At 36.5% G+C, this 13993-nt stretch overlaps 1 protein-coding gene across 1 annotated transcript in view; it reads left to right on the top strand.

The window, feature by feature from the left end:
- The window catches only part of atp10a (ATPase phospholipid transporting 10A), a 53669-nt gene that overhangs the window by 13962 nt on the left and 25714 nt on the right, over nucleotides 1-13993 (top strand). The window contains exons 2-9 of the mRNA XM_084127877.1: nucleotides 438-642; nucleotides 4007-4092; nucleotides 9027-9133; nucleotides 10135-10266; nucleotides 11646-11776; nucleotides 11998-12250; nucleotides 12946-13163; nucleotides 13261-13455. Of these exons, the coding sequence (XP_083984003.1) occupies nucleotides 438-642; nucleotides 4007-4092; nucleotides 9027-9133; nucleotides 10135-10266; nucleotides 11646-11776; nucleotides 11998-12250; nucleotides 12946-13163; nucleotides 13261-13455 (1327 nt within the window). The remainder of the gene's footprint in view (nucleotides 1-437; nucleotides 643-4006; nucleotides 4093-9026; nucleotides 9134-10134; nucleotides 10267-11645; nucleotides 11777-11997; nucleotides 12251-12945; nucleotides 13164-13260; nucleotides 13456-13993) is intronic.

Raw genomic sequence — 13993 nt, 5'->3', positions numbered from 1 at the left:
CATGTTGCACTTGACGATCACGGTGGGGATTGATATGGTAGTGAACCATGATGGTCATAGAAGAAGTGAAGGAGCAGTACCCCCCCATTATGGTGGGGTAATTCGCACTCTGTACACCATTAGCATAGTGAGATCCTATGCTTGTCAAACTGTACAATATACTTGCTAGGTAAGATTTACATTGTAATGATAATATTTAGAGTAATTCTAATGTTAATCGTAATTAACATTAGAGTCTCTGACCCCAAACATAGAAATGGTAAGGTCAATCTCAACTTAACTTGAGGATTAACTTTTGTGATTTGAGTATTCAATATTGAAAGGCATGTATGCGTATGGAAAACATTGGTGTCTGTGAGATAACAAAGCCTCTTTGCTTGGCTACATCAATATGGGTAAATTACATGTACAGATACGTTTTCTTGTGCCCTTTGTAGGAGTGAGAAACGGTATGTGGAGAAATACTGGAAGGAGATACGGGTCGGAGACTTCATTCGTCTGCGCTGCAACGAGATTCTGCCGGCGGACGTTCTTCTGCTTAGCAGCAGCGACCCGGACCGCCTCTGTCACATCGAGACAGCCACACTGGACGGCGAAACCAACCTCAAACAGAGGCAGGTGGTGCGCAGCTTTATCGACCTGGTGAGTGTTAAGGACTGTGGAGTGTTTGCTGTGAAAGTTGAGTAAAGAACTGAATAGAAGCATCCTGGTGTCAAGAACAGTTAATGTGATGCTGTGTGTATTCAGCTGGTCTGCGTTTGCCCACTGAGATAACTTTAGTCAATTCACACCAAAGTCAAATATTAATTTACCTTGGCACTGCTCAACCTGTTTGTTTTACGTTCTAAGATGTCAATAAGAGAGCTCTGAAAACAGTTTGGTAAAAAAAAACCGTGTATCAAAACCTAGTTCACCCCAGAAAATGACCTTAATCTAACAAAAATGTTCATGCTGCTATTGTTTCATGAAACAAAAGGGACAAAAAGTACCTTAAAAGTAGTCAATAAAGCCTGTGCCCCTATATATTATAAGTCTTCTAAAATCTTAAGATTTATGTGAGGAGCAGACTGAAATTTTGCAACACGAAGAGGAATTAGGTATGGCTCGATACCTCAAGCACACACACACACACACACACACACACATACAATAATGTATGACAAAAGTAACCCAAGTAACCTGACAAAATCTAGTCAATAGCTGTTTCCATCCAGTTGCGCTTTTATGCGCAAAATTTGAATATTATGTAAAACATTTGCGATTAAACCAGTGTTTCATATGTCAGCAAAATATCTAACTACCATAAAAATGGAAGTTGCTTCAATTGGGAAAGCCGCTGTGGGCGGCACATCATAAATTTAGGAAACGCTATAAACTGTCATGTTATCTTGCGTTCAGATGCCTGGTGTTTGGGAAGGCAATCATGTGAGAGAGTTCTGGGAGGTCATTATACCAAAACATTGTGAGGACAGACTTTGGCTTAGACATTTCAGAATGATTAAACCAAGGTTTGAGATGCTGTGCAATGAAATTGGTCTGCTGGTTAGTTCAGTTATCCAATCACATCCATTGTTAAGGCAAAGTCACAGGATGTTTCTTTTTTTGAGCATTTGAGTGTTTTATTCCGTAAATGTGTTTCCATCATAGTTTATGTTCATGTCTTCTTTTTGGCTTAAAAAAATTGTCCTCCTCGATTGAGTGTTTTTTTTATTTTTTATTTTTTATTTTTTTATGCATATTTTTAGAATTTATGCACATCTTGGTGTTTCTTTACAGGTTTTTTACCTGTAACTACCTGAGCGCAAGGAATTGTGGTAGCTAGATGTAAACAATGCAGCAATACACTTTCACAACATACTTATTGTTTCAGACACATAACATTGTAATACATAATCGTGTGTGTATTATTATTATTATCATTATTATTATATTATTATTAATTTGACTGCAATGTTATATTGTCCTAAAGTGTATTCTCACCGTGTACCGCCTGCAGAAACACTGCATCCGTAGGGGCTGCTATTGTTGTTTTGTATGGTTTCGCGGGCTATGTGACGTCAGAGCTCGTAACTGGGAGTACATCGATCTAGTACGAGTTCACGGGTGGGAAGTCACGTGTTTGACTGCCGTTCCAGTGCACTTTCACGGGTATAAGGTTGGAAAAACACGGGTTACAGGTTGCCTGGAACGCAGCATTACTGCTATCTGGTAAAATCTTGATTTTAAAAGCGGCATTTACAAATTACTATTTGTGTTAGAACTTAGAAGACAACCTTCTTAAAATCTTATAAACAGTACATTTGTGATAGTACTACATAAATATATGCACTATAAAAAGCATTTCTTTTGGAATCTATGCTGTATAGATTTTAAATAGGACTACAGACATTATAGATACGATTGAACAAATGAATTGGATAATAAATATATGAATTATTAGGGCTGGGTAAAAAAGATCGATTTCTCGATTTTATTCGATTCTCATTTTTACGAAACGATATCGATTCTTAAATCCCAAGAATCGATTAGTCATCCTGTTTTCAGTTGATGAATGAATGGAATATTGTTGCGCGCATCCCATCCAATAAATCACAATAATCTTTGTGCTTTGTTATTATTGATATGAAACGAAGTCTCAGATTTCAAATTACGTCCATTTTCTTACGAAATTCAAAAACATAATTACCGTTTTGGCGCTGTGGCGTGAGATCGCTCTGGCGCAGCTCAAGAGCAGCAGCAGCGCAGAGCGCACATTCCTTCTCTTCCGCCTTAATAATACCAGTTACAGCGCGAAATAAACATGAATGAGCATCTGAAAGTGTGTTAAAAGATAGAGTACAACTTATCGAAGTCCGTATCATGTCACATGGAATCGCTCAATCAGTGTTTCAACCGTGGAAAGACGTTAGTAAACAAATGTCATGTAACGTCACATTTACCTCAGAAAAAAATATCCAGTGACCATAAACTCGTTAGTCAGCTAGAAAAATTAACTCTAGAGAAGAGCATTTTGTTAAATATATGCACCATATTACATAGGCTATTCATTATAATTTTTTATGTTCTTCAATATTTAATGCATGTTTGAATAAATCTGGAAAGTTTTTTATGACAGCCACCATTTAAATTTTTATATAATTTCATATAACTTTATTATTATAAAAATAAATAAAAGTGTATTCTAAGTGTTTGTATACAAATCAGTTCATTTTTACCTTCAATATTATAGTAGGCTAATGAAGCCTATAGGCTACAACTGACTCCCATAGTTTACAATAATAGTTAAGAGATTTGTTTTCCTTGAGAAAATTTGCAATGTATTGTACCTGATATCCAAAATAATCGATATTGAATCGAATCGAATCGTAATCGAAATCGAATCGAATTGTAAGCTTGTGAATCGAAATTGAATTGAATTGTGAAATTTGTGTCAATACCCAGCCCTATGAATTATCTTTTATTACACAAATCTATCATAGTATGAAAGGCTGCAATACAGAGCAGCACAAAAGTGCCTGTGCAAATCCTGAATGCGTGATGATGAGCTTAAAGCAACATGGATTTACGGGCAACCCTCAGTCCACAATGAAAAATTCATAACAGTTGGAGAACAAAAATAATTGTGTGTGTGTGTGTGTGTGTGTGTGTGTGTGAAACTAAGAGTATTACATCTGTCCAAGAGTTTACTGAGTTTTATATTGCATTTACTGTGTGAATGAGGAGTTGTATTCAGTCCTCTACTCCAGTCCGCTCATCCAACAGCGAGTACCACACCATTCAGAATCACCAATAAACTCCAGCAAAATAGTCTTTTTAAACAAAAGCCCAGGACTTTGTTCAGATTATGCACAATACTCAGTACTGTGTATACTGATAATCAGATTGGTACATCCATAGGGTGAATAGATGATGACTATCCTTTGATCATTTATAAAAACTTTAACTCTTTTTATTCTGGTGATTTAGTGTTCACATCCCAAATTGCAAATATGTTTTTCATTTGCAGGACTGTGAGTTTGACCCATCAAAGTACAACAGCATTATTGAATGTGAGAAGCCCAACAATGACCTCAACAGATTTCGTGGATACATGTAAGTTAAATGCATTATTGCTTTTTAAAGGGCATTTACATTATTGCTTAATAATGTATTGTCCAACCTAATCCTTTGAAGAAAATTGCATTAATGATTTAACCCAACAGTCTTAATGTCATGGAAATGTCATGTCCATGTGCATGGTCTTTGTTACATAAGTGTATTGTGAATTAGTTTAGACCTAGCAATATGTACTTCATTATATTCAATGATTTTCTTATCCATAAGCCAATGGTCTCAAACTCATCTCCTGGATGGCCACTGTCCTGCAGTGTATAGCTCCAACATGTTCCAAAACACCTGCCTGGAAGTTTCTAGTAATCCTGAAGACCTTGATTGGCTAGTTCAGGTGTGTTTAATTAGGGTTGGCTCTAAACTCTGTAAGACAGTGGCCCTCCAGGAGCCGAGTTTGAGACCACAAGCCATTTAGATGACTCCGATCTTTCCATTGTTTTGTTTTGCTGGCAGTGATTAAAATTCCATTAGCTCTTGAGATTCAAATAACCAGATGAATGGTTATTTTGTGACCCACATAGATCCAGTTTAATATATTTGTAATGGATAGATGGTGTGTATTTCTCTTACTCCAGCATTATTCGGATGACTTTTCAACCCTGTTATTCTACCCAATTATTCTTCCTCTTACCAGCCGCATTCCCTTTTGGAGAACTGTAGGAATGGGTCACAAAGTCTTTTATTTGTTAGTGTGGTAGATGGATGGAGGCTATAAATAATGCTGCTGTTGAAGTATGTGAAATGTTTCCACCAGAATGTTTTTTGGTGCGTTTAGATCAGATGCATGCAAAAAATTATATTCTAAGAGTCATTCTACAAAACTGGTGCCATTTGTGACCCTCATTTATATTATCATATATCGTATTTATTGACTGTAACAACAGTTAATGCCAAATTTTACTAAGCGAGTAAGCGTTAATTTTTTTTTTACGTTTTTTTTTTTTTTTTTTTTGTCTTTCATTATGACAATGCCCTCTCATCAATATGCTTCTAACATCTCCTTGCTACATCTGTAAATACACATTTTGATGAGAACAAAAGTTTTTTTAGTCTTTGTCTCTATATATACTTGTATATTGTGTTATTAATAAGACTTAAAGTTGTGCCCCCAGGTTGTGCGTTTACACTGTTAGTCACATATTTCCCTTTTTTTATGTAGTATTCGATATTATTCTATAAAAAAAAAAAAAACTAAATTGAAGGATACAATCATTGTTTTCAAGAAGTGAGTTATTTAAGGATAAGTTTATCAATTTATCTTATGTTGTGTTATGATTTTGAGTAAAGTTAAAATGTCAACCCTGTTTCCATGATATTGGTCAATTACCATAGTAAATAATTGAAAATAGATATTTTTTAGAAATATCATCATTCAATTCTGAGAAGCCCCCTTATAGTTTCATGACTTTGAAGGCTTGTAATGCCAAATTCAATTGTAAACTTTATCAAACTGGAAAATGCACCCATTGCATAGAATGATCTATTCTACTATTCTATTTCACTTTTTAAAACAGTTTGTTAATCTGGTGTTTAGACTTTCAAGGTGTGGATTAAGATTATTCTCTGTTTATCTTGCAGTCTTAAAGTCTTAAATGATGGCTAAAGAATACAGGTCATAGGCTTAGGATTAGCATGCATAATATATTATATACAGTATAGGCAGACTGATGTAGCAGTAGTAAACCAAGAACTGTATCTCCTGTGTTTAGAAGAAAACCTGCTGCACATGGTATGGTAATGACAGCAGGGCCAAGTGAGTCAGCTGACAGGAACCAGAAGGATTATGACATTTATTTCCCTGGATGATGGAGAACAGATGCTTCTGATGTGCTGCCAGCTTTTTTGTCCAGTTACCACAAAGTGGCTTACCGTAGCAAAAGAGGGAACATGGTGCACGATGGGCGCCAAGGACTGTTCCTTGTTGGAGTGACAGCTTATTGCATTAAGAGACAGTATCGTCCCAGCTGGTGAATGTGCAGTGCGATCTAATGAGGTTAATACCTCGAGGGCATAGGCATGTCTGCAACCAAGTTGTTTTGAGCCAGTCACCTTAATGGTAAATTCCATGCAACTAATGTGCCCTTTAAGTGGAGTCAAAAGTATTATAATTATGAGTTCTGAGCACATGAATGGCCAAGAAAATTTGAATTTACAAGTGGAAAACTCGTAATTCTAGCTGATACACGAGTTGTGACAATGGAAGGGGCGTGTTGATTTGAAACAAAAGTAACAAATACTTGACAGACTCGGATGTATGAGTTTCCCGGGTGCACTTTAAAGGGTTAGTTCACCCAAAAATGAAAATTCTGTCAGTAATTACTCACCCTCATGTTGTTCCAACCCCGTAAGACCTTCGTTCATCTTCGGAACACAAATTAAGATATTTTTGATTAAATCTGAGAGCTGGATCACTCCTCCATAGGCTTCTAAAGACGTTATAACTTGCTGGCCCAGAAAATGCATTAAAGACATCGTTAATATAGTCCAAGTGACTACAGTGGCTCAATCTTAAGTTTATAAAGCGACGAGAATACTTTTTGTGCGCAAAAACCCCCAAAAATAACGACTTTATTCCACTATTCATTTCCTTCTCTCTGGGCCTCGAGTTTTTTCACGTAGTGTAACAGCGCAACGCTTCTGTGTTGTACGTCACCCGCATCACACACATGACCAGCGTCGGCCAATAGTGAGCCTACATGGTGACGTGCAACACAGACGCGCTGCGCTAAAACACTACGTGAAAAAACTCGAGGCCCAGAGAGAAGGAAATTAATTTTTGTTCATATTATGAAAGTCATTGCCCATAAAAATGGGCAATGACTTATGGAACAATGGGTTAAATGGACAGTTTTTCAGACAATTTTGATATATTTTGTGTATTTTTGTTTATATGAATATGTGTGTGTTTGTGTGTGTTTTGCAGAAAAAGAAAGTCTTACAGGTTTAGAATGACATGAGAGTAAGTAAATGATGTAATTTTAATTTTTGGGTAAATGCATGCATTTACGAGCCCTCCAAACAATTGTGCACTAGTAAAACATCTGCTAGAATATAATGAAATATTTGCAGTTTATATGTTGCTTGCAATATATTTTATTGTGTCAGAATACATAAATTACATTTTGAATGATCTTTAATGCTTCAGCTTTTTGCTGGCATATGATATGATAGTAGTCTTTTTTTTATTTTTTTTATTGGTATATGCAAGATGTACATAAATTGGGATCACAAACAGGGAAAACAAATAAACAAACAAACAAACAAACAAAACAAAACCAATACAGTCAGGAACTGACAGATGCGTGCGTTTGTGTGTGTGCGTGTGTGCGTGTGTGCATGTAAAGGTAACTGGGTGGACGTGTCACAGTACATACTTTGAAGAACAAGAGGTAGAGAAAAAAAAAAGGAAGATATATATATATATATATATATAGATAGATATATATCTTCCTTTTTTTTTCTCTACCTCTTGTTCTTCAAAGTATGTACTGTGACACGTCCACCCAGTTACCTTTATATATATATATATATACAAAAACAAATACAAATAAACATACATACATAAACATGTATAAGTCAGTATATGAAAACAAATAACAGATATAAATAAAACAGATATAAAGAAATCAATCCGTGGTAAGGAGTGACTACTAAAAATACTATAACGTCTACTACTACAACTACTACTTCAACAACCACAACTACTACTACAGTCTCTACTTCTACAATAACTGCTACAACTACAACCACAACTACTACTACAATCTCTACTATTACATTAACTGCAACTACTACTTCAACAACCACAACTACTACTAGGCCTACAGTCTCTACTTCTACAATGACTGCTACAACTACAACCACAACTACTACTACAATCTTTACTACTACATTAACTGCTACTACTACTACATCAGCAACTTGAATAATGACATGATAATAAGATAACAGAAGGACAAATCAGAATATGATAGTAGTCTGACATCTATCAGAAAGGGCCTAACTAGACCAAAATATTACCCCTTGACTAGCCAAAATTTGACCCCTTGGTGCAGGATAACAAAGAGACCAATGGCTCCGAACTAAGCCAGAACTGTGGTTGACAGCATGGGGCATGTAGACAGCTAATATATCAGGTCTGCCTTTAAACCAGAGCAAAGCTCAAAGATTAATGCACTACTAGGGGATAAAAAAACTTGCCAGAGGCCTTGTCAGATAATTGACAAAATGAAGAGTTCACAGATGTAATCCTGAATTTAGCAGTGGGATTAGTGCTTGCATTAAAGTTTATTGAGCTCCCACCACAGGTGTTTAGCATTCAGCGCTCATTCAGTGGGAGTTAATTTGCATTTGCTGCCATTTTTATCAGCAAGCTTAGCCCTGGGACCTCTTGAACTTTTTCCCGGTGTTGGAATCACACGCTTTCGGATCTGAGGTCTCGTTGGATTTAAGATTTCAATCCTCGCCTGCTCGCCACTCGTCCTCTCTCATTTATCCTGAGAATCTTTTCACTTTGCTCAGTTCTTCTATGACGTGGCTTTAGGGTTTTACAAAAAGTGCTGCATTGACTGAACGCGGGATCCAGATGGCCTCAGGGCTTTACCTGTGTGCAGAGCCATTTTAGTGAGGTCATGGCTTTACTATTGATTTTGTGCTGAGAAAGAGGGATCCTGGGGGAAACCCTGTGGACTGTCAAGGATGATGGATCGATGTGGTCAACATCAAGGGACGCAGAATTATGTGGATATCCCATGGCAATATCCACAACATATGGTTATAAAGGCCAGTGTTCTTAGCTTCCAATTGTAAAATTCTAGCAAATGAGGACCGAGGAATTCAGATTGGAACTAGATTATGTATAATGCTCACTGATATGTTGTGATATGATATGTAAGCCTGTGTGGTGTGTATGACAGAATCCATCGCAGTGGGAGGAGAGACGGGCTATACAAAGACAATCTGCTGCTTAGAGGCTGCACCATCCGCAACACAGAGGAGGCTGTAGGAATTGTCATCTATGCAGGTACGCTGCCTTCTATCCAAACCAGGACTGGAAACGTCCACTACTAATTTCCACCACATCTCAAATTATGAGTTGTTTAACAGCTCTCCTTTGTCCAACTAAGTTCATTTGGTAACACTTTACAATAACTTTAACATTAACTAATAATGAACTGCACTTATACAGCATTTGTTCATCTTTGTTAATGTTAATTTCAACATTTACTAATACTTTATTAAAATCTTGTTAACATTAGGTAATGCACTGTGAACTAACATGAACAAACAATGAACAGCTTTATTTTCATTAACTAACATTAACAAAGATTAACAAAAACAGTAGTAAATGTATTGCTCATTGTTAGTTCATGTTAGTTAATACATTTACTAATGTTTAATAAAGGAACCTTATTGTAAAGTGTTACCGTTCATTTTATTGCTGTCCCAAAAAATTAATATTTCCACACACTGCGTAACCGACAAATTATGCAGTTTTATTGGAAATGATGTACAATTTAAATATTTTGTTCAAAAGTGATATTTATATTGATTTTCTTTATTTTCTTCACGTCATGTGTTATTCACTGACAAATAAAAAAAAAAAAATAATTTTGATGAAACTTTATTAGTAGTAAAAATTATTGATTGTGAAGGAAATCTGTGTAAATAGTGTTAAATGGTTCATGATTATCATTAATATCTATTATAGTTTTTTAATGTATTATTTTTATCTTGGATTTTGGTATTTTAATATTTTAACTTTTTTCATTTTTTCATTATTTTCATTTTTTAATGTGTGACAATACAACAAAATCTTTGCATATGGCGTTTAAAAAGAAGCAAAAATAATGAAAGTTGTGGTAAATGTCTGCTATTAAGTCCATTAAAAGAACAGCTTTGTTAAAATGTGTATTTTACTGTTTCCTGTAATTTCATGTGTATATACAAATGCCAGAATTGTTAAATGATAGGTCATCTGACTTGTACAGCTCATATTATCTTTTTTTTTGTACCGATTCTCAGGTCATGAGACAAAAGCAATGTTGAACAACAACGGCCCTCGTTATAAACGCAGCAAACTTGAGCGGCAGATGAACGTAGACGTATTCTGGTGTGTCATTATCCTCCTTGTCATGTGCCTCTTTTCCGCCATTGGTATGTAACACTTTGCATCAATAGTTTTTCTAGAAAATATAGTATTGTAAGATATTAATGTTTTCATGTCTGAGATTTTTGAAGTTGTGTGTGTTTGTCGGCTATTTTAAAGGTGGCTCATCCCATCAGAACTATCACCAACTATCTGTATAATATTACTGTACTGTTAGTTACTGTTTTGAGTCTTACTGTTACATCATGTGAAGCTGCCAGATTCATCTGTCATGAATAATCTTTTGCTTCCATCAAGTCCCAAAATAAAAACAAAAACATTTTTAAACAAGATGAAGTATTCAGTTAAGCATGTGGTAATGTCTATTTTGGGACAATCTTGTTATTTAATATATAAACCTTTTTGTAACTGCAAGCAAAATTTGTAGACACTCCAAACCCGTAAGACTTTCATTCATCTTAATAAAATCTTAGACTTTCCTGTCCCTCCGTTGACAGCTACGCTACTGACACTTTGACGCTTCAAAAAGTTCATGAAGAGATCGTAAAACTAATCCATATGAATTGAGCAGTTTATTCCAAAATTTCTGAAGAGCCTTGATCGCTTTATATGATTAATGGATTTAATATAAGCTTTTATTCACATTTAAACATTGATCAGCGAACATAAACAGAAGCTTGAAGTGTGAGAATAAAACACATTGGTTCTTGCAGAAGCTCTCATGTGTCCTGCGTAACACGAAATTGAACCTCAACGGTTCTTGTGGAAGCTCAGACGTGCTGCATAACACGAGAATGAACCTCATCAGTTCTTGTGGAAGCTCAGACGTGCTGCGTAACACGAGAATAAACCTCATTGGTTCTCGCACGTCAAGCAAACCTGCTTGAGCTTCCGTTTACCAGATCTTATGTGTGAGTTGATGAATGTTTATATGTGAATAAAAGCCTAAATTCAATCTGTTCATCATATAAAGTGATTGTGTCACTTCAGAAAATTTGGACTAAACCGCTCAATTCATGTGGATTAGTTTTACAATCTCTTTATGAACTTTTTGAAGAATCAAAGTGTCAGTTGCGTAGCTGTCAACGGAAGGACAGAAAAGTCTCAGATTTCATCACGTTCATCTTCAGAACACAAATGAAGATCTTTTTAAGTCTTACGGGTTTGGAACGACATGAGGGTGAGTAATTAACAACAGAATTGTATATTGCAATGCCTGCTACCATGCGAAAAATACTCCTACAGCAGTTGATGAATGTATCTGATTGAGGAAGCATTGGAGAGGAAGTAGTGGTTTAACTGTTTTGGTTTCCTTAAACATTTTTAGATTGCTTTAACATCTTCAGTGTCTCTTGAATAACAATACCCATGATTCCATTTTACCTGCTTTATATAGTGAAGTGTTTTTCTTTCAAACCTTCTTTAGGTCATGGCCTGTGGATGTTTCAGTACGGAGATAAGAGGCCTGTCTTTGACGTCCTGAGCCCAGAAGGAACAGACTTATCTCCAGTGGTCTCAGCCATTTATCTCTTCCTGACCATGATTATAGTATTCCAGGTGAATAGCAAGTGGTGTGATAATATGACAATGTGCTTCAGATTCTCTTATGTAGAACAATTCCAAATTCCATTTGAAGAAACCATTCGATTAAACAATGCCACAATTTTATGAACTGTTCCTTAAATTCCTGTCTTATTGTAGGCTCATTGGTAGTTGAAATGATGATAACCCTATGAATCTACACCAAAACTCTCTGTTTCTCTTTCTCTCTGATGCAGGTCCTGATCCCAATCTCACTCTTTGTTTCCATTGAAATAGTGAAGATATGCCAGGTATACTTTATCCATCAGGACATGGAGCTGTATGATGAGGAAACAGACACTCACCTCCAGTGCAGGGCTCTGAACATCACAGAAGACCTGGGCCAGATGCAGTACATCTTTTCTGATAAGACCGGCACACTCACAGAAAACAAGATGGTGTTTCGCCGTTGTACTGTGGCAGGAGTCGAGTACTCGCATGATGCCAATGGTTAGGGTTATCAGTGTCTTCTGTGCCCAACACAAGGGCTATTATTGTTCTGTGGACACAACATTTATTCTCTGTTAATGAGCAATATGTTGTATAAATAATAATGCTGTCAATCAATGTAGAATGTAACATTTGAATCAAATTAATTACATGAAACGCTGAACTGATTTACGCATTTAATCACATTGATTGCAATTAATGGCATATATCAAAAATCCCCCAAAATGAAGATTCACAGACTGTAGATGATTTATTTTTTTAAAGAAATTATTACTTTTATTCAACAAGGATGATTTAAATTGCTCAAAAGTGACAGTTAAGCCATTTATAAAGTTACAAAAGTTTTCTCTTCCAAATAAATGTTATTACATTGTAATAATTTTTCAATATATTGCTGTTTTTACTGTATTTTTCAAGTAAATGCAGCCTTTTAAAAGCTTTTAAAAGCATTAAAAACTTAAAATAAATAAATATTATATCTTAGCTTGGGCTTCTAAATTAACATGCAACTTAAGCAGCCCTAATAAGTAATAAATAGGTCATTTAATATTGAATGTATTGGTGGTTCACTCCCTCTACAGCCTGTGCCCCAAATAGACCGTTCAAATACAGGATTAGTATGAAGAAAAGCCTTAGGTCTTCATGAAGCCCTAAAGTTAAGTTTCAAACAGTCTAACAAAGTGTCTTTCCCACAGCGAGGAGACTTGCTATGTACCAGGAGTTGGATTCAGAGGAGGAGGACTGTACATCTCATGGTGGAACTCTCCCACGGCGGGACAGCGTCACCAGTCACCAGAGCGGAAAAGTGGTGTTGCGATCCCAAAGCACCAAATCTCACCGTCGCACAGGGAGCAGAGCCGAAGCCAAACGGGCCAGCATTCTGTCCAAACACACTGCCTTCAGTAGTCCTATGGTTAGCAAGTGCTTCCATTCCACATTAAGCTGTTCATGTATCGCTCTGTAACCCAGTGCTTACTAATTTTTTCCATTTTATTTGATCCGTTTGACAGGAGAAGGACATCACTCCAGATCCCCAGCTCATGGATAAGGTCAATGAGTGTAGCAGTCAAATGGAGTTCATGCGTTTTCACAGTCAGCCCCTGAACCAGATCCCCCCTGACCAGTGTGACATCTTCGACTTTTTCATCGCCCTCACTATCTGCAACACTGTTGTTGTGTCCTCACCCAATCAACCCAGACAGAAGGTAAGCAAACAGTACGGATGTGCACAACAACTAATTCTGTTTTCATAATGACCAATGTAATCTACCAAGAGCATCGAAAATTAGCGTCTGGTTTAAGACATGCTTTTTTTTGTGCAGTAAATAATGGCGCAAATACCAGTAAATTGACTAGTCCACACATTAGTAAATCTCCTTGCATATGCAATAAGGTCAGCTGCAAAAATAGCCCTGTCCATGCCCTTTCAGCGCTAATTTTTCACTGCGTGCATTTAGTAAATCATGTCAGTAGTTTTCTTTTTATGCCAAAAGAGGGTTTGCGCTGGCGCAAGCTGTTAGTAAATCTGGCCCTATATTCGCAAACAAATCAACTAGCAGCAGCAGTATCATTTAATCGACTAGTTTTGCACATCTCTAGCAGGCAGACCAAACAGACCACTAGGAATTAGCTGGAACTGACATTCACAGCGTATTTTACCTCAGAACTGGTATTTTGGCTGCAGTGAACTTCCTGTGGTTTTCTGCAGGATGTAGAGCAGGAGCAACTACCTGTTTCTTTGTT

The sequence above is a fragment of the Abramis brama genome (assembly GCF_963993115.1).
Source record: "Abramis brama genome assembly, chromosome: 11".
NCBI classification, from domain to species: domain Eukaryota; kingdom Metazoa; phylum Chordata; class Actinopteri; order Cypriniformes; family Leuciscidae; genus Abramis; species Abramis brama.
The sequence above is the reverse complement of the archived record's forward strand: the minus strand, read 5'-3'. Positions and strand labels throughout refer to the sequence as shown.